At 41.5% G+C, this 27,624-nt stretch overlaps 1 protein-coding gene across 1 annotated transcript in view; it reads right to left on the reverse strand.

Moving 5' to 3' along the window:
- The window catches only part of AGBL1 (ATP/GTP binding protein like 1), a 300,344-nt gene that overhangs the window by 271,798 nt on the left and 922 nt on the right, over nt 1-27,624 (reverse strand). Inside the window, exon 2 of the mRNA XM_010717492.3 lies at nt 10,594-10,691. Within this exon, the coding sequence (XP_010715794.1) occupies nt 10,594-10,632 (39 nt within the window). The 5' untranslated portion in view covers nt 10,633-10,691. The remainder of the gene's footprint in view (nt 1-10,593; nt 10,692-27,624) is intronic.

Consider the following 27,624-nt stretch of genomic DNA (forward strand, 5'->3'; position numbering starts at 1 on the left):
AAAGAGGATAGAGAACCAAGGGAGTACAGGAACAATGTCCTCAAATGGTCTCGGAAGGAGGACAGTAGGTAATGGGTTTTATGAGCAGAGCCAGCACACTATGTCTTACACAAATTAATGCGCTGACAGAAAATTATATGAGAGACAATTAGAAGCTCTTTAAAGGAGCTCTTCCACACTGTTGCTTCATTCTCTTTCTTGTGACAATTGTATCTGTCGCTAGAGCTGTGTAAAACTATTAATTCCCACTGTGTGAATGTTCAGAAGGCAATGAAAGCTGATGGCTGTAAACAAACCACAGTCTGGATGTCTTGGATCCCCTTTCCTGACAGATCACACTTCCAGATCCCCCATCCTCTTGCAGGGATTAGTAATTCACACATGATGATCACCTCTCCCTGTTGCATCATAAGATGCTAGATGAGTAGTTAGCTTTCTGTCTTACCTTGAGCACAATGCTGTCCCCTGTTATCAGATCCCATTTTCCATAAGCCCTAACCACAGCTCAATGATTTGGCTCTTTTTTACTATTTTACTATTTACTATTTGCTTTTTTACTGAAGAAGCTTTAGAAACAATTGCAAACATTTCGCCACACATATGGCAATGCAAGAGAAAAAGAATACTAACAGCATAGCTTGGGGAAAAAAAGTCTTCTGTTCTTCAGAGTTTGGGGATAGTTAACTTAGTTGTGCCCAGAGACTACAAGAAAGCATCATACAACACAAAGCTCGAGAACTTGCATTTGAATTTGCAGGGAGATTAAGAAACAGAAATGCTAATGAAAGACCCCAAAAGTGACAGTGATGTTTACAGCAACATAAGTTGTAACTTCAAAAACCCTTTGAGAACAAATTCAAAGCAAAAAAGCTCAGAGGTCTCAAATTATTCACCATCATTCATAGCCATTCCTTCCAGATTTTTGTTGAATTTCCAAATCTGTTGTTAGTTTCTGAGAATAGGAGGTCCCTTAACTCAGTACTCTAAGGCTGAATAAGTTAGGAAGCCTACACAGAGATAAATGCCAGAGGTAAAGCATCAACATTCTCCCATCTATTCATATTACGCTGTCAATCCAGCGTAGATTAGCTTGTTAAAGTTTATATAGATGCCACTGTTGTTTCCCCTGTGCCCTTAGGTTTATGTGATCCTTAAACAAAATGGAAATTAAACTCATGACTGCAGCTTCCTACCGATGCCAGAGTTAATGTTCTTATGGGGAGGACAGAGGGCATCATAAGCTCAAAGGCAGGACCCCTGGGCTCTCTGCAGTTGCTGTACAAGCTCTGACCTGTAATTTTCTTTTCTTGTGCCCAGGGCGAAGACACAGAAATAAGTTAAAGATGTCACCTGATCTCCAGCAAATATGTGCTCACTCTTTTAGCCCACAGCAAAGGTAAAATAATTCAGGATGATTTTACCTGCATTAAAAGAGCACTCAGTCCAATTATTCCATTTTTATGAGCATATTCAGAAGACATTAACATGGATCAGCTGGCGCTAAGTAGTATTCTAACCACAGAAACTTGTTCCTGTACCTAAACCTACATTTCCCCTGCCTGTAAAAGGCAATTTTGAAGTTTTCCTTGTTGACACGTTGTAAAGCTAGAAAATATGCAAGCCCTCATTCAAAAGCATCATACAAAAATTAAAAATGTTTTAAACTGTGACACTGCATTAGAATGATAAAAGGTTATAAATCTCTCTGCGTGAGAGAATCTGGACATTTTCCCTGTGAATAAAGTGATGAGAGGAAGACTGAAGCCCTCTGTCAGATAGTTAGCAACTGTAATATTATTGATTTGTAAATGAAAAGTAGGAATCCCATATTTTAACATTTTAAAATATAAATTCCCAGCATTATTTTCACATTTATTTGGATTCCAAACCAGAATTTAGTCTGTTGCTACTCATGTAACACTGAATCACATTTGAAAGTAATTCACAGGATAAAGAAAAATTAGCTCAGAGAAGACTTAAATACAGTAACTGTAGGACCAGAATCAGTATCTTCAGAAAAAGGTGAGCAGCCACAGCCAAACTTCACATTTCCGATCTATAATCTATACCAAAGAAATGCAGACGTCATTCAGTTTTTAGATACGAGCGTTAAATAAAGTTAAATAACAAAAATCAGCATGGAAACCTGTGAATAACATGAGGATATTTTTTCCCTGATTCTCATAAAAATGATGCCAGTTTTGCACTCACATTGCACACCTGGTTTCTAATAGGATTATTTCAATTTTTAAACCAGTGAGACAGATTAGAGAGTAGCCAGATTCCATTAAAAATGGAAAAAAGAAACCCTAATTGGATAAATTGTTCGTTCCAAGGCCAGCCTGAGTTTTATGAAACACAATTGAAATATCATGGTGTAAAATACCCAGTTAACTGTCCATGCTTCATTTACATTAAATATAGAAATGAGCTCTCCTGTCAAAATTACATAGCCAAGAAATGTGTATGTATCTTAATAAGGAGATACTGTTGGGTTTTTCTCAGTAGTAGTATTATTTGGATGCTCTTTTCTCTAACAACCCTTCATTTTCACTGTCTTTTGTTCAAGCTCAATGCTTATCATAAGTGATCACCAGAGCAGTATACATGTGGAGATGATATTCTGCTCAAAAATGCCTATGCAGAGGTTTACCTCTCTGAATAACAACCCCCCTCACATGAAATAATCATTCTTCTGCAGCACTGAAATGGTACAAATGGGAATGAAAACACAAGTTGTGATGTGGAAATTCATTTTCAGATGCTTTTGGAAGCGACCCAAACCTTCTGCAGCCACTGGATGGGAAGTTAATATCTTCTGGGTCAGAAACTGACCACTGGAAATTGCTGCTCTTACACTGGTTTAATATGAGGCTGGTACTGTACATGGTGCCTGCAGCAGAGAAGGGGACAGCAGCCTTAATCAGAGTTTTGCTCCTCTGGAGACATCCCTGCCACCCCACCTTTCATTTTTCCTGCACAGTGGCAGGGTCTGGGAGCATCATCATGCAGCAGTTCATTTTTGCAGCACCATGATGACCAAGGATATAGGATGTATAAGACATAAGGATGGTGTATCAGAGGCTACAGTGGCTATGCTATCTTCTGTGTCAGTACGTGATACAGGATATTTTCTTGTGTCACTGTCCTTTCTGGCAGATGCTGAGAGGCAAGGTCCCATAGAGAGGCATGCTTTCTCTTCTTTATTTCCAGGTCACTAAAGTCTACACCATTTGTAAAGGCATTAATAGAATCAAATAAAGAGATCTGCCATAATAATATGTTAACCCAGGCTTGAAAACACACTGCATTTGCAGGCTAGGCTCAAACAGATTTCACATGACCTCTGCATGCCTTGGATCTCCTTTGGAATAACAATGGACAGTGTTTTGTCAAATCACATTCTGAGCAGTTGAACAATTTTGTCTTGAATTGTTTCATAAACCAGGAGTGGAAACATGCTGGCTTAGTGCCATGCTGTCCTTTCCTTCATCTAAGAATAAAAGCTTTCATTTGTCAGGTAGAATGTATGTTTCTCATACCCTGACAGATTGTCAAATATTCTGAAATATACTTTGTTGAGCTCTTTATTTAAATCTAGTTCATGAAAAGCCAGCCATATATCAAACACACATACACAGCTTATCTGTGAGAAAGATGCATTTAACCATTTGACTGCTGTCAGATGTTCCCACTTTGATCCCTCTTGCTGTACACAGCACACACACTGGGGGCTGACTATCTCACCTCCCATCACGTATCCTATCATGCCAGCATCATCTTGAAGGACAACAGCAGGGATGTGCTGAAGAAGAAAGGGAAGAAAATGAAATAATAAAGCAATAGTTAACAGCACTGATGCCTTAATTGCATTTTTTAAGTCTCCAGGCAACAGTGCAAGGCCTGTTCTGCCACTTGCAGCTCAGTGAATGTTTCTACTGGACAAGATGCCCTCTCTATTTTCCTACAGACATACCTGTGTCAAGCTTTTCAATTGCTTATAAAGGGAAACAATGATTTTTCCAACCCCAGCAACCTAGTTCTCTACTTTGTCACTTGTGTCATCAGTTTTGCCTGCTTAAAATGTTTCTATGCTAATTTAGTTTTATGTGGCACCCACACTGCAAAAGTGTGAGTACAGACATAAGTGCAAGACAGGGAAGGATCTGTTTTGTTGAATGTTTAGGGAAACGGACTTTATGGCAGCTAGACGCAGCAGTACACAAAGTGTTCCCATTAGCAGAACAAACTGTGGCATATCTGTCTCTTCTGTTTGTCTCACATTTAGCATCTCTGACAAACATAGCAATATTCAGTATGCAAAGGCACCAGGAAAAAAAAAAAAAGTAGCAAAAACAACCAAAGAAAAAGGAGAGAACTCAAACCAAATGAGCAATCTGGTGGGTTACGCATTAACAAGACCAACAAGTGGAGAAAAACATGGAAACTGGGCTGTTGGAGGTGATACCATATCAGGACTCAGAGAATTAACTCCGAAACACATTCCCCATCTAAATTTTTGTAGAAGCTTGTTCAGCTTTTCAGCCCATCCTGCTTCCTCTTGTTTTGCTCTGATCGGCACAGGCTTCAAAAATGAATGAATATCACAGTCATCTTCCAGTTCACTTAAATGCTGGGTTGGGTGAAAAATGCCCATAAAGAAACAAAAACGTAAAGAAAGAGCAAAGTGCAGGAACACAAGATTGCAGAGATAACAGAGGACTGGCAATGCTATGCTGTTTGCTCATATTTAGAGCAGCCTGTCAGAGGGAACAGCTGAAGGACACGTTCAAGAGAGTCAGAGAGGAAGCACCTAATGAAATGAGAATCTGGTTTTGATCACTGGATGTCTAAACTTGACCTTCACCACAGTAGTAACAGCAGTGACCCCCTGTAAGTTTGCAAGCACTTTATCCCATGCAATCGATGTTTTCAGCAACAGCAGGCTACTGAACTTTGTTAATTGTATTTAATGATCAATACTGAATGACTTTCTCTATCCAGCTGCATCAGAAGCCATAGGAGTGACTGTTCTCTAAATCTAACGTAATCGGGAGTGAACAGAAAAATTCCCAGGGAAACTCCTTCATTATCCCTGTATCATGAGGCAGAAATGTTAAAGAAAATGACAGGTGTTGGGTTTTGTTGTTTTTTTTGTTTGTTTGTTTGAAGTGGTTATTTTTTGTGGGTTTAGTCTGTTTTGGAATTTGCACTTGTGCCTAGTTCTTCCATCAACAAGCAAGAGAACTCCTATCCTGTTGCCCCTGGCTTTCCTTAAGTCTGGAGTTGAATTCTCCAAGGCTGGACTCTCTGCATATATAGTAAGTTTTTGCTAAGACCGACCCTGAGTGCTGGTTTGTGATATAATAAATGTGTCAGTGCTACAAAGGCCTTGGAAGCAGACTGTCAGTGCTGAGGGCTGCATGAGAAGCACAGCTGGAACTGAGAATGGGCAGTTATTTACAACCCTGCATCATTAAAATTCTCTCCATCCTGAATGATGAATGGTTCTCCTGTGAATAGGAATACAACAAAATTTGAAATGCAGAGAAATTTGCACTGCAGGGAGGGAAATCATCTCAGAGACAGAGAAACTGTAAGACTGAGGGACAGCATTTGTCTACATTTTGCTTTGACTGATGGAAAGCAGAGAGTTCCTGGGACACCTGGCTCTGGGAGCAATTCAAAACAGTCTCTTAGAAGGATAGGTCCTTCTGTTCTGCACTACTAAGAAATATATCCCACCTCTCAGCCTTCCTGCAAACTCTCCTGGAAAGAAACAGTTCAAAAGAACTGGTCCAGTTTCTCACATCCACGAAGGCAATGGGATCATTAGCTAAAGGTACACCATGTTAGGCCATACTGAATTGAATGGAAAAGCCTTTTCTCATCAGAGGAACATAGTGGATGTCACACTTCTATTCAGCCACAAATTTTTAATAAAACTCTAGAAACTATCTTTGGAATTTCTGCTTCTCTGTAAAGCACATTTTGAAATAGACCAATGAGTTTGTAAGTTTTTAGGGTGAGTGCACAAACTCACAAAGGGCAGGATTGTGCCCACCGTTCTTCCAAAGTAAATTTAACTATGGAAGAGCTGTTAAAAGAATAATAATCTAAAACTACTTTCATGTGATCTCTGAGTATGTCAGTGATGTCTCCCAGTGCAGAGGTGTTAGCAATGCAGGCCTCTTCTGCATAGGTCGATGCTGGTTTCTACAAACACGGCATAATTGCTAACAATCCCCAAGCGAGTCCTTCCATTCAAGCTGTGGCAGCTCCTCTTTTTAGCACTGGATGTGCCCGGAACGTTCCCTGGTGTGCCTATCAATAGCTCTTGACATGTATAAAATGCAGTAAATATTAATCCATCAGCTCTCACAGTTCCCTCTCTGGGAGCCAGGCAATCATTTTGTTCCAGCTTACACTTTGTTAAGTCAAAGAGGAGTCTCTCAAGGACACACAGAACATCAGTGGCAGAGGCAGAAGAAGAATAAAGGTAACAGTGTCATCACAGAAAAGCACAAGGTGGTCATATCTGGGGAGGAAAGAGGAATCGTCTATTCAGTTGGATTTTTCTATCTAAAGTCAATGAGTCTGTGGCTGCATGCACATTTGTGTGCATTTCAAGCACCTTATCACTGTTTCTGAATTCATCCAAACATCTGCACCTTTTTGGCTTTTGGGTAGCATTTCATGAACTTGTCTTACTCTGGAGATGAGCTCAGTGAAATTCTGAGGTTTATTTATTCATTTCTAAATAAAAGTTATCTCAAAGAACATTTTCTACTGAGAGTGGCCACAGAGGTTCATACCTACAACTTCCTCACTGCAACATAGAGCCAAGCACTGATTATTCCCGGACCTGTCCCTGGGGCAGCCGGTGTGACAGAGCTGGCATCTCTAAGGAATTCTTGCAGCAATGGCCTCTAAGGTATAAGCCAAGACCTTGAGAGTACAGTATTATTCTGGGAGAAACAGGAAAAAAACACACCGCCAAGGAGAGATGACTTCATTATCATAAGTGTTTCTTGTGCAGTTCATTACATGAAGCCGTTTTGCCTTGCATTTCCTCCAACACTTGTTAGGGAAGGGAAGCCCAGTGGCCTGATACATCCACTTCAGCTCCCTCCTTCAGCTGAAAACTACTCAATCACTGCTGCCTCTTTTGCAGGAAAACCTTCATTTCATTAAAATTTAATTATTGGTTTAATTAAAATAGGCAAGCGGCAGTATGAGACGTGTATGTTTTTTTATGGCTGAAGGAGATTGTAAAGTCCTCGTTCATTTCCCAAAGTAGCTTCCGCAAAAAATCAGGCTGTCTTTTTATAGGCCAATTCTCAGTGCTGCTTTCAAATGGATCCCACAGCCATCCATATAGATTAATTCGGGCAGTGAATCAGATCCCACTCATTGGCTGCCTTTCAGAACATACCGATGATGCTGTGGGAGCTCCATGGTAGAGCCCCGAGAGCTGATGGGACTCTCTAAATGATTAATTAATCTTTATCCAGACATTTTTCAGTTCTGTCTTAATTTATTCACATTGCAAAACAAATTTAGTCTTGGTGAAATGGATCAGATTGAAAAGCCTTGGGTGACTAACAATTGCTCTGTTGTTCCCACAGAGAACATGAAGAGGGAAAACATCTACAGTGTTTTTCTGCTGAAGCCTAGCTGTGACCCAGGAGACAACAGTCCAACCTCAAAGCATTCTCAGCCTCTGGTTTTTCCATTAACACTGCTACCTTAAGGGCAGCCCAATTTCAGGCAACCTGGAGCCTCACCAAGACTTAGAGCCAAGATTCCCAATTATTCTTTAAAAAAGACAAAAAGTCAGGGGTTCTTGTATCTTCTCACAATGGCTTCTCTGGCATCCCTAAACACAGTGGGAAATCACATAAAGCAGGTAACACACACACACACAGAAATTGCCTTGGGCTGCTTTCTGAGAAGATCTCCAACTGTTCCATGGAAATGGTGGGAAGAGACAGTAACACCCTGCAGGAAGTGAGGGTATGTCTAGTGGTAGAGATAACACCGCTAGCATGAGACCTCCAAGGGCAGTCATGCTTTCCTTCAGAACCAAGTCCATTAGTTGCTAATGATTTTCAAGTAGTTAAAGTGATTTTGCCATCTCAACAAGGATGGGAAAGTTTAAACTCTCTTAAATTCCCAAACAATTGGGTCTTGGACGTTTTAAAATGACTCTTCTTTCCACCAGTGAATTGAGTTCAAAAGTGCTGCGTAGCAATTTGTAAATATTGTTTACAAAATAATCACAAGAAAAAGATGAATATCCAAAGTTTCAAATATTTTCAGCTCATGGTTCTATTCAACGCTGGGCTACCTGCCCAGGGTTTTGCAGTATTCAGATCTCTTAAGTCATAATCCAGAAAGAAAAAGAAGTAGCCTTTCATTTAGAAGAAACCCTCCAGACACTTTTGCAAGTAACTGCAGTGACCTTCATTTACCCAGCTCTCTCCAGCAACAGAGAATGCAAGTGAAGTGCAAGGCTGGGAACAGAGTGTGCTTTTTCAAAAGGTTTTTTCGTTTCTTCTATACTTGCTGGAAATCTACTCTCATCATTTCTCATTTAAAATATCATCCTATATATGCCTGGAGATTGCAGTACGGATCTCTTTTCATAACAAAAAGCATACATCAGTCTGCAGGTAGAGGTCTAATTTTCAGCATTACCATTGAGTTCCTGGTGAGTCTGGCAGCAGATGAGAAAATCAAGTAGCAATGCTGGTACCTCTATATCTTTCTCTTAAAGGTATGGTGTGATGGTTAAATGGATGGACTTCTGCATTTTTGTCTTCTTCACTTTGCTTGTGTCATTAACTTGATGATAAGACATCTAGCTCCTTGAATCCTATTGGATCTTGATGGATTTGCAAATAGTTCCATAGTTATTCAGAATCATTAGTGACATAAAAAACAGATATAGTTTAGAAAACCTTAAGAGCCATAGACATTTGGAAGCAAAGAGTTCCCAGGGTATCAGGTAGGCATTCTAGTCAGTATGCATACATAGAAACAATATTAGACAGACTTTCAGTCTGGGGTTGTAGAGGCATTAGAGCTATTCTTATGCTGTTACACTCAATCGCTTTGTGTCCTCTTGTCTTCATCAATAACATTAGATTCACATCACAAGGAATTTTTGAAGCTTTGCAACTTTGAGCTCTTCAGCTGAAAGGTGCCATGTAATTGTAAACATAATTTTATATTCTGGAGGAATGCTGCTGAAATAAGCAGTATCTATTACCACCTAGCTGTGAAATTTGTGTCTATGTCAGCACTTAAAAATCATTGATCTGCAATAATCTCAGCATGGGGAAAAGAATATGACCAAAGGTTAGAGCAGAGAAATGCAGTTTTTGCCATTAGTGCCCAGGAAAGCAGAGCTAGAGAGCTACTGCACAGAGTTCTGAACAGGGAAATTGTAGTTGCATAAAGCTTCACTGCTGATCCCTTCCTGACTGCTGGAACAGCACTCAGATAGATGACCCAAGGCCAAAAAGGTCTGCAGCAGCAGTCTGGTCACAAAACTAATCATCATTAGTCTCCTGTGGCTGCCAGATTGCAGGTAACTACAAACTGTAGTGTGCTACTGTGCCAGCACAGCCCAGACACTTTTCAAGTGAGAGAACATTCCCATATCCCGTGTGTGGCAGCAGCAGTGAGTTTGGTGAATGTCTCCTTACAGGTTTTGCCTTTGAACTTCAACCTGCCTCGTTTCATTTTATCTGGGAATAGCAGAGTGGCTAATAGGATGGAGAGCAACAACGCAGATGGAGTCTGCCCAGGGGACGCACTATTGGAAGTACAGAAGTTTAAAACTCTGGTCCTCAGTACCTGCGTGCACTGTGTTGCACATTTAGTCCCCCGAGTATACTTACCTCCCTGAAGGCAGACCCATTATTCTCTTTTAAGAGAAACTGGAAAATGTCTCCTCAGACAGCTCCTGGTTATTCCCCTCTCTGTGAGCAGTGATAGCCATTCCTGCCCCTCCACCTGATCTAGGGTTCTCCCTTCTCCTCTCTTATTGGTGATTTAACACAACTTCACTACTTCACTGCCCTTCCTCCTGTGAGCAACCCAGTAATTCAGTCCCCTGATCAACCACCACCATGCACCCACAACTGTCCACCTTGTTCTCCTGTCCTAGAACCTGGTGGAAATAATGTGTTATTCCCTGCCTTCTTGCTATGCCATATTTTAGCCTCCTCTCCCTCAATCTTGAAAGCATTACAGCTGTCTAGAAAGGATACCATCTCCCCAGTACCTGGGCCCTTTGGAAATCTGCCCTCAGATGAACAGGAACCATCCAGTCCTTTCTGAGTACCCACTGGTAAGGTACTCAGATGTAGTACGAGATGTGCTAACCAAAGTTATCTCCATCAAATGACAAGGGCACTGCAGATAAACCAATAGGGCAGTATGATGGTGTCCCTCTCCGGTGGCTGGGAGAGGAAGGGGTGATGCAAAAGCAGAGGGCTGACAGTGATGAGAAACAGGGCTAATATAGGATGCCAGGGCTGGCATGAGAGATAAAGCAACGGCAAAATAGCACAATATCATTACCTGCCAGCTCTTTCTTTGAATCCTTCTGAGTCTGCACATCCATAATTGGGGACTTGTCTCTGCTGTCTAGGGCACTTGGCAGCATGCAGCTCTCCTCCCTGGAAGCAAGATTTGTGATCAGATTAAAGCCCATTTCATGTTCCCCTCACTCAAGTCTCTGTCATGCTCACTGCTCCCCCTGATGTTTACATATGGTTGGCTGACTCATTTCCACATGAAGAGCTGACATTTCTTTCTCACATCCAGCGCAGGGGTCGTTGGTTGCTGCATTAAAGGGAAAAAAATACAACGAAGAGATTTTCTAATCACTGCATCGGGTTACAAAGGAATGTAAATCACCGAATAGCGTTTTTTGTTAGGAGCAAGAGCAAGGTTATTTCAGGTAGTCCTCGAGCAGTTTGAGATTTCACAAGATAAGCCCACGTGCAGGAGGGTGCTCACGTTCATACACGTGCTGGGCAAGGAGAGCCTGGGGAAGGTGCTTCAATGTTAAGGAGCTTGTCCATCCTGTGCTGCACCCATAGCTTTCAGCTGGAAAGGAGCATAAGCTCCTCATTGTCCTGTGCCTCTGCCTGCTATCTGATAACCTGGGTTAACATCCAACCTGCACTCACTGGACATGAGAAAAGTGGGCATATTAGAATTACAGCAAGTAATTGGAAGTACAGAAACATCTAAGGCAGATACGGGACAGATGCTGGACCATAAGATTACTAACAATAAGCTGGGATTGCCTTTTTCTGCACCGTCATTCACAGAAACATCACTATAGATTTGCAAGAAAATGGCCCAGTGTTTTTAATTAGTTATGTATTCTTCCCCTAACGAAGATGAGATGGCTCGTGGGAAGAAGCAAAAGGAGCAAATCAATAAAAGGACATAGCAGAATTGTTTCTTTGGGGGGTAACTGTTGCAGAAGTGGGCAAAAGGACAGAAATCGTTTCAGCCTGGATCATCCAGCAAAGGTACTGAGAACATTACATGTTCTTGTAGTGAAGATGGAGAATGTGTTTTGCATTTGTCACTCATTTCTGCCATTTCTGAAGAACTTCCTATTAGACATCTGCTGAAGTCTGCTAGAGAAATAACGATAAAAAAAATAAAGGGCATTTAAACATGACCTGAAGCCCACAGAATCCTCTGGAAGGGTCTCCAGTCAGTCCTTCTCCAACCCTTTGTGCCATGAGATATAATGGGGGCAGAGAAGGGGAGCACAGATGTGAATTGCATCCCCCCCACCAGCCAGCAAACAGCCACCCAAAGCAGGCAGCAGAGTCAAAGGGAAAAAAAAAGAAAAAAAAGAAAGAAAACTCAGAGCCCATAATCATTTTATGATTCTAATTTAACTTTTATGAACATGTTTTGTGCTCCCCTAGTCAGACTCTGGTATTGATCTTTTCAGTATTGTTAACTCATAACCAGACCATATTTGAAGACATAAACTTTAAAAGGGATAATAAAGGAGAGCCAGACTGCACTGGCTTTATTATCCTCAGTCTAGGGACTGGGGGCTGTAAATCCTATTGGAATCAGTGAAATTATGCAAGTGGAGATCAACTCCTGGCTTTGTCAATTTTTGAGATATTGGGTACCAATGTGGGACACAAAGCAATGGGAACATAAGAAATTATACAAGGGAAAAGGGAACACTGACTTTCTACTTGCATGCTTTCGAGAAATGGGGCAAATTGCAACATTTTGACCCATTTCTGCACCAGATTATTCAGTGCTTAGATTTGGATTCTGTCTTCCAACTCCATCTGAGGTCTAAGCAAGAGCATTTAAATCTTGCAAATGGTGTTATTCTTTAGTGAGAGCGTTGACCCTGAGCACCAGCACAGGGTGATGGATATCCTGGCTTTGCTGAACTGCATGTACTCTGTGCTTCAGGTCAGGGAGGTTCACATAGCTTTTCCACGCTTCTGACTGATGGATAACATGAAAAGCCCGAATAACAATGTTCCTGGGCTTTATTCTCTCCATGGTAACAATACAAGAAGGGCAGTTTTCCACCTCTGCCTGTTTCTGGAAAAAAGAAGGAGCATGAAAGCACATGACAGATTTTCTTTGTTAAATGAATGTTAATATAATGAAATAAGGGTGTGGGGCACTGCTTTCTGCCTGGCGTATGCAAGACGGTAAAGGTGTTCTCAATTTGAGTATCAGGCTGAAAAATCTTGTGGTAAAACTTATTCAGTTCCTCTGAGGTCTAATCTGGTATTTGAATCACAAGTGCAGGCCAGTAAGCTCTGAAGTTCAAGTGTGAATCTGTATCTGCTTGCAGATGGACTTGGCAGTCCTTCTTCAGACCTTACCCAGCTGCATGCAGCTGGGAACTGCACACTGCATCTCACAGACAAAAAGTAATGATAAAGTCCCAAGAAGTCAGCAACAACCTTTGTTCAAAATGAGCCACAACTCGTGATTTTCAGTTCTTAACAATGTCTCAAAATAGCTGAGTTATTGTAACTTCAGATTTTGTTCCACACACTTGAAATAGCACAACTCTCTGTTTTCTCAGCATCTCCAATCCCCCAACACCTTGCTTCTCCCCGAGCTTCTCAAGGTTGGAATGCATCCCACAGACCTATTTCTGCGTCTTCAGTGACTCACACCAGCCAGCATCACCATGCTATTTTGTGTCTGTTGGAATTAAAACCCAAAGGGGATCTTCAAAAATAAATAAGAGGTTGCACGGTACACTGCCAACAACTTGGAGGGAGCTCAGAAAAGAGCAACTGGGATGAATAGGGAACTCAAGGCAGTGACTTCTGAGGAAAGATTAACATTGCTAAAAATAACCCTCTTGGGTAACTAACGACTAGCAGGGTATGTGATAAAAGTCGCTGTGTATTTAAGAGTATAAATAATCAAGAATGGAATTGAATTATTTAGAGTGCACAAAGGAGCTACATTAAATAAAAGAGGAAAATAAGGGATGCAAAAAGGGGGCATCACCTCCTCTGGCTCTATGATTGAACTATTTAAATAGGTCTTGAAATAAAGTCATCTGCAGTCGTTGGAAACTCCCCCTCCACTGCAAGAAGGTGGCAACTATAATGTACAATTACTTCAGAGTTATTGATAGAGACAGTGGCTTCAGATGCACTTGTAATGCAGGACACGAGACTGGGGGTCCTTCTCCTCTCTATCACCTGCCTCCCCACAAAGCTGGCAGCCAGACCTCAGCCTCCTTCTCCAGAAGAAAAGCTCTCTGCATCTGGTTTGCTTTATAGCCCAGAGGGATCATTATGGTTGTTTAAGCTGACCCAGTGCATGGCACATGGTCTTTTCATGCTGTGCTTGCTTCACTGGGTAAGACAGGTACATATCATTGAACAGAATAAACACTGTATTTGTTGTTACCCTTTTCTGTGTGCATCCTAAGAGTTACCATGGCATCAGCACAATAAGTACTACTATGAGCACTAGATCTGACTCTGAGAGAGATTCGCTGGTTCTCCCTTCACTTATTTCTCCCTACCCCCTTGCCAGTCCCTCCTTCTGGAATTAATTTCTGTGTGACAAAGCTTTCCCTCTTGCATCAAGACCCATCCTTCAGTTTCCTTCCACTGGTAGGGTATAACCAGATGAGGGTTGTGTGTCTCTGTGAAGGAAATCAGGATAAACTATTCTACTATCTTTCTACACCACATGCCTGAAGATAACACAGTAGCTATTCTGCATTTTGGCATTCTAAGATTTTAACTGTAGTTTCACATGATAAACTGAGCAAACAAACCCATATTTTCGGTGAAGCAATGTTTGAAAAGCCGTATCTAGAGTAATAAATGGTTTGTTGTTAGATGAGAAGGGTATGCCTCACAGAGAATTTACATGGTGCATCTTAGTTCTGGCACTGCTCATTAATAACCAGAATGAAAAAAATAGAAAATAAATGTCTAAAATTTGCACACAACATTCTACTCAGAGAAACTGAAATTACACTAGAAGACAAGCTTAAAATTCAACATAAAAGTGATGAGTAAGGATGATCAACAAAATAAATACAGAATGGGAAAAGTAGTCTGCAGAATGGGACCTAGAGAGAACCAGTGAGGGAAGTGGGGCTGTCTGTAGAGGAGCAAAATCACAGAATCACAGAATTGTAGGGGTTGGAAGGGACCTCTAGAGATCATCGAGACCAACCCCCCTGCCAAAGCAGGTTCCCTACAGCAGGTCGCACAGGTAGGCGTCCAGGCGAGACTTGAATATCTCCAGAGAAGGAGACTCCACAACCTCCCTGGGCAGCCTGTTCCAGTGCTCCGTCACCCTCACCGTGAAGAAGTTCTTTACGCACATTCGTGCGAAACTTCCTGTGCTGCAGCTTATGTCCGTTTCCCCTCGTCCTGTCTCCACGTACCACTGAAAAGAGACTGGCCTCACCGCTATGGCCGCCACATCTCAGATATTTATAAACCTGGATCAGGTCCCCTCTCAGTCTTCTTTTCTCAAGGCTAAACAGACCCAGTTCACTTAGCCTTTCTTCATAGGGGAGATGCTCCAGGCCCTTCACCATCTTTGTGGCCCTCCGCTGGACTCTTTCCAAGAGATCCCTGTCTTTTTTGTACTGGGGAGCCCAGAACTGGACACAGTACTCCAGATGAGGCCTTACCAGGGCAGAGTAGAGGGGGAGGATCACCTCCCTCGAAGCCTATGCTTGTCATACATACAGGCTACAGCAGAGAAGGGAATGCTCTTTGAGTTCAGAACAGACAGTACAAAACATAACAAACTGACTTGCACCAGGATCAGATAGCAGGGTAAACCAAGTAATGTGAAGGCTATTGAGGCACTGGAATAAACTGTGTGAGAAGACTGCAGCATCCAATACAAGCTGCTTTAAGAACTAGCTACACAGGCATCTGTCAAGCACTATATAACACAATCAACGCTTCCTTGAAGTAGGCAGATATGGCGTGCTGCTCCTTCAGAGCCCTGCATTCAGACAGCAGTTCCTTGCCATGTTGTTTAACCCACTGCTGCTTCTCACAGTTTACCTTCATAACTGCTCGGTAGTAACACTCACATGTGCTTCAGAGCTACATGCTGACCTCTTCAGTTTGAGAGGAGGTGACTGGAGATCAGTCAGGAACTTTTGGTATGCTCTTTTTGTTCTATTTGCACTGAGACCATATTTATTTTATTCCATCTGACAGCTGTTTTAGACCATTTCACTCTCTGCTGGAAGCATGATAAGACCCAAAACATGGGTTGTAAATAGCTGGGAAAACTGCACATTTAAGTCTAATTTTACGTGTAGCATCTTTTATTAATGTTGCAACATTTATTGTGCATTTTAAGTCATTGTTGATTTTTATTAAAAAAGATACTTTTTATTGTATGTGCATGCTGCCAGCAAAATAAAATATTATGTTTTTTCCCCTCAGTATGAATTCTCATTAATCTTCTATGAGTGCTTGAGAAAGTGAGAAGCCAGTTCTCAATCTGAGGCTGCATCACTGCCTGAGCTTTCTGACCAAGGTATTGTCATTCACTCCACTGGGACGCAGAAGAGCTGCTTAATTGCATAAACCAGCATGCGTTAGGTGGGGACTGAGGAAACAAAACAGTCTCCTGTGACTTATTACATCTGGGAAGGATTAGCTCAGCTATTATGTAATTAAATTTCAACAGAAATGTGTAAAATATCCAGCAAGAACGGTGAAAGCTTTTTGAGACATGGGCAAGCAGCTGAGGGATGTGTAAGGCCAGGAGCAGAAAGAAGATAAGAGTGCATTTTGTAATCAACATCCAGGTGTTTTCTTATGTCAAGCAGAATTGGGTCTTAACTGGTAGTATGAAGGTTTTGAAGCAATTATAGTCTCAAGAGAACCTAGACCCCAGAGAAGCCTCATTCATTAGGAGTTATATTACCTAGCATAAGTAAATAAGTAAAGGGCGCGATGACTTTTGTTTGATTTTCAGCCAGATTGGGTAACGTAGCTCTGTGTTAATTGAAATCTGCAGTGTGACCCTGCATTAACTGGGGAGCAGACAATAAGGATATGATTGCTCATTAGACTGGAATGTAGGTAAACTAGATCCCAGTTGGCTTTGGTCCTGTGCATTTTGATAAAGATACCTGCAAGCACTGGCTATAATAATAATGAAGCTGTGACAGGGACATTAATGCAAATACAGTGCAAATATCAACAAGGAAACGCTATTACAACTGAATGTGGGGTATAATAATGTATATAATTAAGAAAATTAATATGTAAAGTAGTTGCACAGAGTATAAAAGAGCATATTTAAGACCAGAGGCCTGCAGTGCTCTTTTCACCCAGACACCAGCTTCCATACCAGGGTGCCATGCTGCACCAAGGCTTGTGAGCACATGAAAGGCAGATCTGCCTGCTGGCAGACTGTGTGTCAGAGCGTTCCTTTGATTTCAATGATAAAGAGGATTCACTTGTCTTTAGATCATCTTTTACCATGCAGGTGTGCAAAAAAGAAAACCAAACAAATGATAATTTCATTTACCTGTTCAGACAGGTGAACAGGAAGTATCTGCTAAAGGTGCAGCAGTCCCAGGACAGGTCTGCTGGTGTTGGACTGAGATGGTCTGTGAGAAAGCCATCTCCATTTCCCTCCCAGAAACAGTCCTTGGTACAGAGGCTCTTTCTGAACTAACCTTCACCACCACACATCTTGTGGAGCATCCATGGAGGAGGGAGAGGTAGTGGTCCAAGCACAAAAGTAATGCCCACTCTCCCCAAAGGGTTTTAAGGCTTGGTGATTTTTTTAGTCTTTTTCTCATCATTGTAATTAAGGCCCTGTAATCAGTGGCATCAATGCTGCAATCAGCCCCAGCAATCAGCCTCCTACCTCCAACGCTGATGAACAACAAAGTCAAGAGACCTTAGTTTAAAAAAAAAAAAAAAAAAAAAAAAAAAAAGAGTGGAAGTGCATTTACACCCCTGTGTCTGTGGCCCTGAGAAGGAAGTTGGTATTTTGCTGAGGCCTTCGAAGCGAGCCTGAATTCGCAAAATAGGGTGTATTTGCAGTGAGTGAGGCTGTCGAATCACAGAATCATACAATATCTAGAGTTGGATAGGACTCATAAGGATCATCTAGAAGCGTGTCCTGGCTCCCATCAGCAGAGGGATTGCTCTGAGGGAGCTGCAGGCAGGAGGGCCAGCCGTGCGGCCTGCATGGAATGTGTGCTGCTCAACTGCATCAAAACCACTGCTGGAACAATCCCTCCATCCAACATTTGCTACAGGGCCTATCCCAGGCTGGCCAAGGAATTAAATCAAGGCATAGCCCTCTTTTTCTGTCCCGCAGTTTATGTTTGGCATGGCAAACATAAATCCAGGATTGCTGAAGTCCTGTGAAATATACATCCTGGTGCCTGAAGTCCGATGTGATTTGAGTCCCCACTTTGCATCAAAAAGAAAAAACACAGTCAAGCTATGAAAGCATTTTCCACATGAATCACATCACTGTCTCCAAGTTACTCTTCTACACCTGCTTTTATCACTTCCACGTAGGAAATCACCTTTGAAAAACAAAGATTTCTTTTTGTGTTTCAGCTGCATCACTTGTTTTGCCTGCTAACTCATTAATTATTGGTCTGTGGCTTCTGACAGACAGGGCACAGCAATGTACTGGGGGGGTGATGGTTCCACTGGGAGTGGAGATAGGAGTAACAGACCTGTCCAGCCCAGTTGCTGTAACGAGGTTATAATGCAAAGCACTGAGCAATTAGCCAGTAGATTTACCTCCCTGTCCTAAAAGCATTTTTATTACTTAATCAATCAAAAACAATTTATAAACAAGGCCGAAGTTTTACAGGGAGCCATAAATCTGTCTTTTGTTTCCAGGACAAAGCAGGAAAAACAGATACAAAGCATCAAAAGACACTGGATCAATTAAAAAAAAAAAAAGTAACTCAAAAGAAAATAATTTTTCACAAGTAAAAATGGACTCCATCTGTCTGTCTACACACCAGCCTACAACATCATCCATGACAGAGGCCTGAAGCAATGGCCTCTGTAAAGTAAAGTAAAAATGAGAGCCGACTGGGGCAGAGACTTTGTCTGTCCATGCCTTCTTTAGCTGTATTGCAGCCAATGAGTAGCAAAATAAAATAATAAGAATGCCGAGTAGCAACAGCATATATGCTCCAGATGCCCTTTTTGCTTTCTGAACTTCTGACCCTCTGCCAGGACAGGGCAACATTAGGATCCTTTTAGGTGGAGATACAATACTTGCTGCTGCCAAAGAGAATTTCTCAAAGCCATAGCAGTGCCTAGACTCTTTTTCTCTTTTGGTTTGTCTCGTCATTAAAAGGATGCTACTGGAAAAACTCACTCACAGTGTTTCGGCATGCCAGAAGCAGCTGAGCATGCAAAGACACAAAAAGCTACATGAAGATGCCCAGTTCTGAATTCTTTCTCAGCTACTGAGGCCGTTTTGCATCCCTACAGTACTGCTTCTCCAGCATACACTGGTTGGACCAGTTAGATTTCCATACCAGCTCAATGGGATTATTACCTTGGGACAGATGGAATCAGCATTTGTTGGCCGAGTGCATCTCAGCTGGTTTGGCAGCAATCCCAGTGCCGCCAGCCCCTCTACCTCTGACATTCAGTGCCTCAGCAATCCTGCTGACGTCTGCGAAACTGGGGTACAGATACAGACATTAAAGTCCCACTTTGGAGAAAGATACTAAAGAAGTCTGTACTGAACTATGTGCAAGAGCTAAGCTGGAGGCTGAACTCGCCTTATCTTGTTTTGATAGTTCCAGGTTCAGCTTTTTTCTGTTTTTGACTGCTCTGATCTTACAACTCCCAATCCCAGTGCTGCAGTTTCCCACCCTGCCTGTAAGTGCATGATTTACACCTTTAAAAGCAGAAACAATGATTTTGATTAAGAGCAGCACTGCTTCTATACCACTCTTTTCCCTCCTTGAGCCACCCAGCAGTCTCCCATGTTTGGTGTGTTCTCTGCCATCACAGTGCCTGCCATGCTGGGACTGAGCCTCCAAGACCAGAAAAGACAGGGCAGCAACATGACTGGTCTCACATTTCAGGACCTAATAGGAACAAATGTGTCATCTCATAGTTCAGTGATTTAATAGCTCTTGGTGTTTATGACAAATAGGCGATTCCTGATTTCATTTCATGCACTTTATTGCAGATAATGAAATTCACATGCTTGCTAGTTCAGCACTGAGGACTTGCTTAGCTGATTCTGGGCAAAAGCTCTGCTTTGTGAAAAGGTTCAGTCAGAAGCTGTCACTCCTGCCCCATTGGGATACAGATTCCTGTCCCTTTCTGAGGAGTTAAGTAACTACTGAGCAGTGATTTACATAGGCAACGATTACCATAAAAACATCATGAAACATTAAAAGTCGTTACTCACTAAACAGCAGGGAAAATGACGAGCCATCTGATTCTCCCCAACAAAAGAGTCAAAAATTATAGATACACATAATTCCTTGAGATATATAGCACATGGATTGATCAGTGGCTGATTTACTGTCCCAGCCCACCACATGTGAATAGAAGATATACCTGTCTTCCTAATTGGCACTGAAAACACAAGGAAGGTTTCATTGCATCCCGGCCCTCATTATCAACATTATTTATTATTGATCAAATACTGACAAATGTTTTCAGTGTTCCACAAACATAAGAAGCTAAAACCCTTGTCCTGTCAAATAAACACGTGGTGTTTAACTCTGATGGGCACCAAGAACCCCATTAAATTCAATAGCCACTTATCCCCTCTTGGGAGAATCCACAGACAGACCAATCTGGACATATGTAGTTCTCCTGCTGAAGGCGCATTACCACGAGTTGTGAAAAGGAGACTGTCCAAGAACTGTGCACAGTTACAGTCTTTTCTTTAATAAGAGTCCGTTGGAATTTAACCCAGAGAGGAAGGGGGAAGCAGGTGATGATTAACACCATCCATATTCTAATGAATACACTCAGACAGAAAACAAAGCAATGAGTCAAAATAACAGGACATCAGTATCTAAGCAATCTGAATAACAGTCTTTATTGCACTGTAAAACTGAGGCTGCTCATGTCAATGAGAGATATATGTAGATACTGTTTCACTAGACTCTGAAGAGCTTCTGACCTATTCCTGTTCCAGAGCACAAACTAAAATATGGGTCCACACTGCAGATACAAAAGGTTTCATTTCAAGGAAGTTTTTAAATAAAACCCAACAAATTAGGAATTGTATTAGAAGCCATTACAGTCTATTTTCATTTTTATCATGGTGAGCTGCTATTTGCTTGAACGCAGACTTTTTAGTGAGACTCACATGTTAAATATATGTTAAGTGATACAAAAGTAAATTATTATGGCATTTCACCATCTGTGAGTCCAGTTCTTCTGATTCTAAAAGTGAACTGTACTTCCCTGAATATATCACAGCATCCAGAAAAGTTGTGGATTGATTTTAGTGAAAATACAGGAACCTCTTCAAAATTGCCAACAAATTCCATTGCTACTAAAAAGACTGGCTGAATCAGAGCAAGATTTCAGGGTGAATGTTACAATACAGCATACCAGTGGATGTACAGGTCTTCAGCTTGCAGACCTTTCATTTTATTTCAGCAGATGTTTAAAATTGCATGAAGGATCTAAAAAGAAATATTCCACTTATTTACAGCACCTGCTCTTTGACATTTCATGAGCTTCTGGAATTGGGCTGTGCAGCAATTTTTCTCTCTTTCTCTTTTTTATAGTATAAATGATAGCTTGTACTTTACCCTGTTTCCTACCCCTAGACTGGCTGCAGCAGCAATGCACATTCACCCAGATTCTTTCAAATGTTGAGAATTAGATACAACCACATCCCATCCCATTTCTGCAATCTTTCTGAGTTGGAGGCGATGGATTAACACAGTAAGTCTCATCAACTACAAATGCATTACAGCCACTGTTGAGCTTATCCAAGTAGTTTTTTTACTATGTAATTACTGCAATTATTTTAATGGACAAAAAATATTAAATGGTAGGAGTTTGCTTCCCCACTGAAACCAGAAATTAGCAAAAGAGCTTTTCTCTTGTTTATTTAAGGACCAGAAGTACTGCATTTTCAGAAGAAAATGAGCCTAATCATAAGTTTTACAGCTCCTGAACAAGGATTGGTTTTAAACTGTGAAAGGCCATGACTGAAATGAGGGGTAGTCAGAATAGTGGTTGTCATACCTAGGATGGGATATTAATCTTCAAGTTCTAAGAAGCAAAAATAAAGAGTGAATTTCACTTTCAACTTTTATGAAGAAATTTAGAGGATGAAAACCAGTGCAGTGGCAACTATTTCCCTCATGAATATAACTCCACCTGCTCCTTCGATTGCATCTTAATAACCAATCTCCAGTTTTATGACTTGGTAAGAGTGAATGGTTTAAGAAAAGGAATGAAGCACAGTAATCGTCTTCCTAAATTCTTTTGCCAGGCTATTTTTCTCACAGTGTTCATACGATGCTAAACAAGAGTGATAGAAAAAACAAAAATGAAAATCAAACATCACAAACTGATGTTGTTTTATTAAGCAGGATGTGAGAAGAAACCTACTGCTTTTCTTCAGAACTTGCTTTTGGGCTCACCAACAAGTCAGGACGCAAGATGTCACCACACCCTTCCCAACAGCTTCTGTGCAAAGATTTGGACTAAGTCTCTATCAAACGGATCCCCAACTTGATCTCCAGCCAACATAACTTCACCTTTTTTGACTATGAGGCTCTCTCAGCTCTCTGGACAAGGGTGAAGAGCAGAGCAAAGGAATGAGGCACTGCATAACGAAGAGCAGAAATACTGCCCGGCTTGCTGCCCGCCCCAACACCTGCTCTCTTGGATGTATGTTTTATGCTGTTTATCATCTTTAAGTGGGATACAGACAGGCATGGTCGTACACGCATACTTCTACTTTTGATGCATGTTGCACCTATAAAAATCATACCTTTCATGCCCATGGGGCCAGTTAACCCAGACAGCCAAAGGATCAGCGAGATCTTGGGTGTGCATACTCCATATTCATAAAATAGGTGCCAGGAGCTTTGGAAAATAGCCCTTGGCATTTAACAGCACGTTCCCTTCCTATCCACTGCTGCAAAGCACAAGCTGCCATGGGAGCCACAAGGGCAAGATGCACGTCTAGCAACTCTGTGAGGCAGTACAAGATGTTTCACCGTACCTCATAAAAGTATGATATTTTAGTGTACAGGAATTTGTTATGCCAGCTTAATAAGGGCTGCTTTCATCTCCTTGCACCCTGCTTCCCAAGCAGGAGATGTGATGTTCCTCTGGAAATTCCTGCCACCTGGAAGGATCAGGCTCATCTTTCCCTTCCACACCAGGCTCCATTTCTCTTCAAAAATCATTTTAAAATTAATTTCTCCTGTTCTCCTGGCATCTGCCTCTTAATTTGACTCATACTTTACTATTGTTCTTGTGAATGCTGAAATTTATTCACCAAGCAATGTCATTATGAGTACTATTTTTTGTATTTTTTTTTCTGTTCGCTGGCTGGCCTCATTCCATTCTAAGAAATATTTTGTAATCTAGTTTCTATAGAAGCCTCCTCACACAAAAAAAACAACTTTTTATTGAATGCTACAGAGAAATTGGCATAGCTCTTACATTGCCACATGCAGGATGTTAATCCTAGCTTGTGAATATGTTTCTTTGGAGTCCTGCAGCTCTGTAAGTGGAATTACTTTGATGACTAAACTGCTAAATCAACACTTGTCTCACTCTGTCTAAAAAATAATTAAATCAAGTCTCCTTCACCTGCCACTGAAACAAACAGAAAACAGACAAATTAGGGTCCTTTGTTGTGACTCAACATTTTCAGCATTTACTGAATCCTGTCATGATTATTTCTTTCTCTTTTGTGAAAGTTTTATATTCTCTTGTTATGGCAGAAGCAATAGAGGTAGCATTTCCATTTATTTTTCTACTTTCACGCGCTTGTGCTGTTTGAAAAGATTTGAGAAGCTGAAGAAACGGATGGATTAGTGATGAGAACTGGGGCAGAGGTGTCAGATCTCTGTACAGCTTCAGTCCTAAATGGAATAGTACTGCTATCTGGTGGCTATTCCATGACTCATGGAAAATGCTTTGGTTGCCTCAGGCCCCTATTTGGAGGACAGGTATACATAGCACAGAGGTTTGCAACCGAGCTGATCTAAGCAAAGAAGCCAAGGATTAGCCAGGCCATTAAGCATAAACTCACATTGACTGACAGGCTGAAAAAAAAAAGCAAAGAGCTCAGTTGGGAGGGGTGTAACAGGGAGAATATTTTTGTCAGATTGCTGGGGGACAGGGAAAAATTTTCAGAAAGTTGTTTTCATCACAACAATTTCCTGATGGTTGTGAGATTTAATTCTGCAGAAAATTAAACAGATCATGTCAGCATGTCCCACTTGTAACAGTCTCTGAACTGAAAGCTGTCATGCTGTTACTCAAAACATGCTTTTGAAAAGAAAATGGATGTTTCTTTTGTTAAAAAATATTATTTTAAAGAGCTGACATCAGAACTAAATGCTTCAATTTCGTTGAGATGCTACACTTTGACCGAAGATTAATGGGGGTGTTGGGATGTGGAGAGGGTTCAAATATTTCCAGTATTTTCAGCACTATCTTAGACAGATGGCAAAATGAGACTTAAAAATTATTTTTAAGCAGAACACCAAGATCCCAGCCATATTTTGTCATGAAAGAGATTTGGAAAAAACAGAAGTCCAAGTGGAAACAGACCTCCTCTGTAATTTTGGTTTTGGCTGTCCAGAAAGGAGTCAACCATGGAGTTCAGATCCTGACAACATTCAGGCCCATATGTAGAGTGAAACAGCCTTTGTCTGGCTAAGATCATCCATTTGGATCAAGGAATCACAATTCTGATGAGAATAAAATGTGTCACAAATAGGTCTGGACACGTGAGTCGCAGATGTTAATTACAGCCAACCCTTATTTAACTTTGTGTTTGATCATCACAATAAACGGTGGTATTGACTGAGGTGAAATGAAGCAGCAAAATCTATTCTGCAGAAATTGTACAGGGACATTCAGACCTGTCTGAGGAAGCCTTGCTTTCTCCTTGACACTTTAAAGACCAGACACGAACAACTGCTACTGTGACTTGCTGCTCTAAATATAGAATAACACAAATTATCACATGCTGACAGGTTTCAGTTCCATGGATGAATCTGCCAGCGAGGCCCTGAAAGCATCTCCTCTCAGCCATCTGAGGATCAAGCAGATAAGGTCTCTGCAAATAACACAGTGAAACCCCTAGTTTTCTTCATTGTATCAGCCAGCTCATCCCACAGTCTCTCCTTGTCCCTTTTGGGATAAACTTAGTTCATATGAGCACCCTGCTCTTTGATCCGGCAGGATAGATGCTTTTCTCATTTTGACATAACATAGAATCACAGAATGGCCTGGGTTGAAAAGGACCACAATGACCATCCAGTTTCAATCCCCTGCTACGTGCAGGGTTGACAACCACGAGACCAGGCTGCCCAGAGCCACACCCAGCCTGGCCTTGAATGCCTCCTCAGGCATCCACAACCTCCTTGGGCAACCTGTTCTAATGTGCCACCACCCTCTAAGTGAAAATCGTCCTCCTAATATCTAAGCTAAACCATTCCCCCTTATCCTATCACTATCCACGCTTGTAAACAGCCATTCCCTCTCCTGTTTATAAGCTCCCTTCAAGTACTGGAAGGCCACAACAAGGACTTCCCAAAGCCTTCTCCAAGCTGAACAAGCCTACTTCCCTCAATCTTCCTTCATAGGAGAGGTGCTCCAGCCCTCTGATCATCTTAACGTGATGGAGGAGAATTAAACCTCTGTATTGAAGAGGATTTTTCTCTTATAATAGCATTGATACACCTGTGCCTGACACTCCATTGTGTACACAAATCTGGCTCTGCCGGTGTGTTTTCCTACACACACAACTAAAGGTTCCAAAGAAGCACCTTAAGTAGAATATTTTCTTCTTAAGTCTCACTTCTGACAGTTTTCCAAAAACAGTATTGTGGAAGGAATTAGCATCAGGTCGTCAAGTTTTGAAGTGTAACAATGTTGAGATGTTTTTCAGTCTGCTGTTTCATACAATTAACCTTCTTAATGCAAATTTATTACAGCTTTGAAAAAAAAAAAAACACCACCACTTTGTTTTGAACTAAAAAAAAAATCTCAGGAAGTTTTGGAAAAAAGTGTTCCAACAATTTCAATGTTAATCCTGAAAATATTAATTGGGGGATTTGTGATACGATAATTCATTATCTCTCTACGCGCAAACTATGAATATGAATTGGTTGTATCAAAAGCCCATTGTTGTGCTGCAGAGATACCCCACTGTCTGGAAAACGTCGTGGCACTCAGCAAAGGAAAGCAATATCTGTCAGTCCATCACCAAAAAGGGCAGTTGCTAAGATAAAACAAGGAGTGAACATATTTAGCCCTCAGAGTATCAGAAGCAGCCCTCTTTTTCATCCTCCCTGGAGAGCAGAGGTTTATTAGAGTATTTCTATTTGGAAATTGGACTCTCAGGATTCAACAGGACTCTCACCGAGCGCACATTAGAAGGAAATCAGAGCAGGCAAACAGACAGGGTTTGTCTGAGTCAGGTTGGTTTGTATTCTGTGATCTCCTCACAAAGAGTGGACTGTGCTGAGAGCGCCTGGAAAATCCTGAGCTGTTTGTTTTGTTTTATTATTGTGTGTCCCTGGAGATGTAACTGCAAACCCTAGGGGAGCGATTCATACCACCAAAGTTAGGCAGCTACCTCAGGCACCAAATTAGGAGTCTTATCACCTGTCCAGATAATCATGGAAAAGAGAAAGGCCAATTCAGCTTGCTGAGGATACAAATTACCATCCAGAAGTGTTTATCTGTCACCATTAGTTTTACAGGGAGCCTGGGGCAGTCACAGCTACGTGCAATGAATCCCCCTGATCCCTGGGACCATGCAGCAGAGCAGTGGAAAGAACCATGGGAGAGCAGCTGGATGGTAGGTCGTGTGCCTGTGATGGCAAAGGAGCTCCCGCTCACAGCGCAGGCCTTCCCAAAGCACTCTGAGACATGAAAGCCCAAGTTCTGACTGATCACGACCTTTCCCATCATGAAATTCCAACTCTCCTACTCAGATCACACCTAGTACCAGAGGCTCTTTTTTGTCTCTTCGCTTAGTATCATCTGGCAAAATTATCATTGCAATAGGGAACAGTTTGTTCCCTTGATCTTCCCCCTGCTGATGCCTCATATCCTGCAGTTACATGGCTCCATTAATGCCTTGCTTTCCGCACATGAATGCAGGTATTTTGTGAATCTCCTTCACTCCAGGGACCAGGATAACTCCTTATTCAGGATCGAAAAGCACATAAACAGAATACTTAACGAAATAACTGTAAGCGTCAGTTATACCTGAACAAAGAACTGCAAATGGCTCTGTAATATGCTTTATACTTTCTTCTTCCTTTAGATTGCACTGCAGGCTATTTACAATTCACATATCCCTGCATCTGAAATGCCTTTCTTTCTCACTTACTTCTTGATTAAGTGACAGTCTAATCTCACTGCAGCCTCCAAAGTTGCAGCAAACACAAATCTTTCCAGAGATAACCAGAATAGCTGTTTTATTTATTTTCATTATTTTGCCATTCACTATTTGCAGTGGTTATTAAGTGGGAAAAAAAGTGGTTGAAGTGGTTATTAAGGGGAATAAAGTCACAGATACAAATCTGACATTCACATGCTAGCTCCTCAATAAATAAGGTCAACTCTGATGAGGATGCTTGTTGGTCTCCAATTATAGGTCTCTTAATGCATGAAAAACACTATCGCATGGCATCTGCCATCAAAGCACAACTCATAAAAAAGATGTCAATTGAAACCAACTTGGCTGAAAACTGCCCCTCTTGCTGTTTCCCAGTTTTTTTTGGCTTAGTCAAGATTAAGATGCTGACCTGAAAGCAACTTCAATCATTCAGCATCCATAGCTGGGTTCTGACCAGCCCTCCCAGATCAAAATGTGTCCTTCTCACCTTCC

The sequence above is a fragment of the Meleagris gallopavo genome, chromosome 12, assembly GCF_000146605.3.
Source record: "Meleagris gallopavo isolate NT-WF06-2002-E0010 breed Aviagen turkey brand Nicholas breeding stock chromosome 12, Turkey_5.1, whole genome shotgun sequence".
Lineage (NCBI taxonomy): Eukaryota > Metazoa > Chordata > Aves > Galliformes > Phasianidae > Meleagris > Meleagris gallopavo.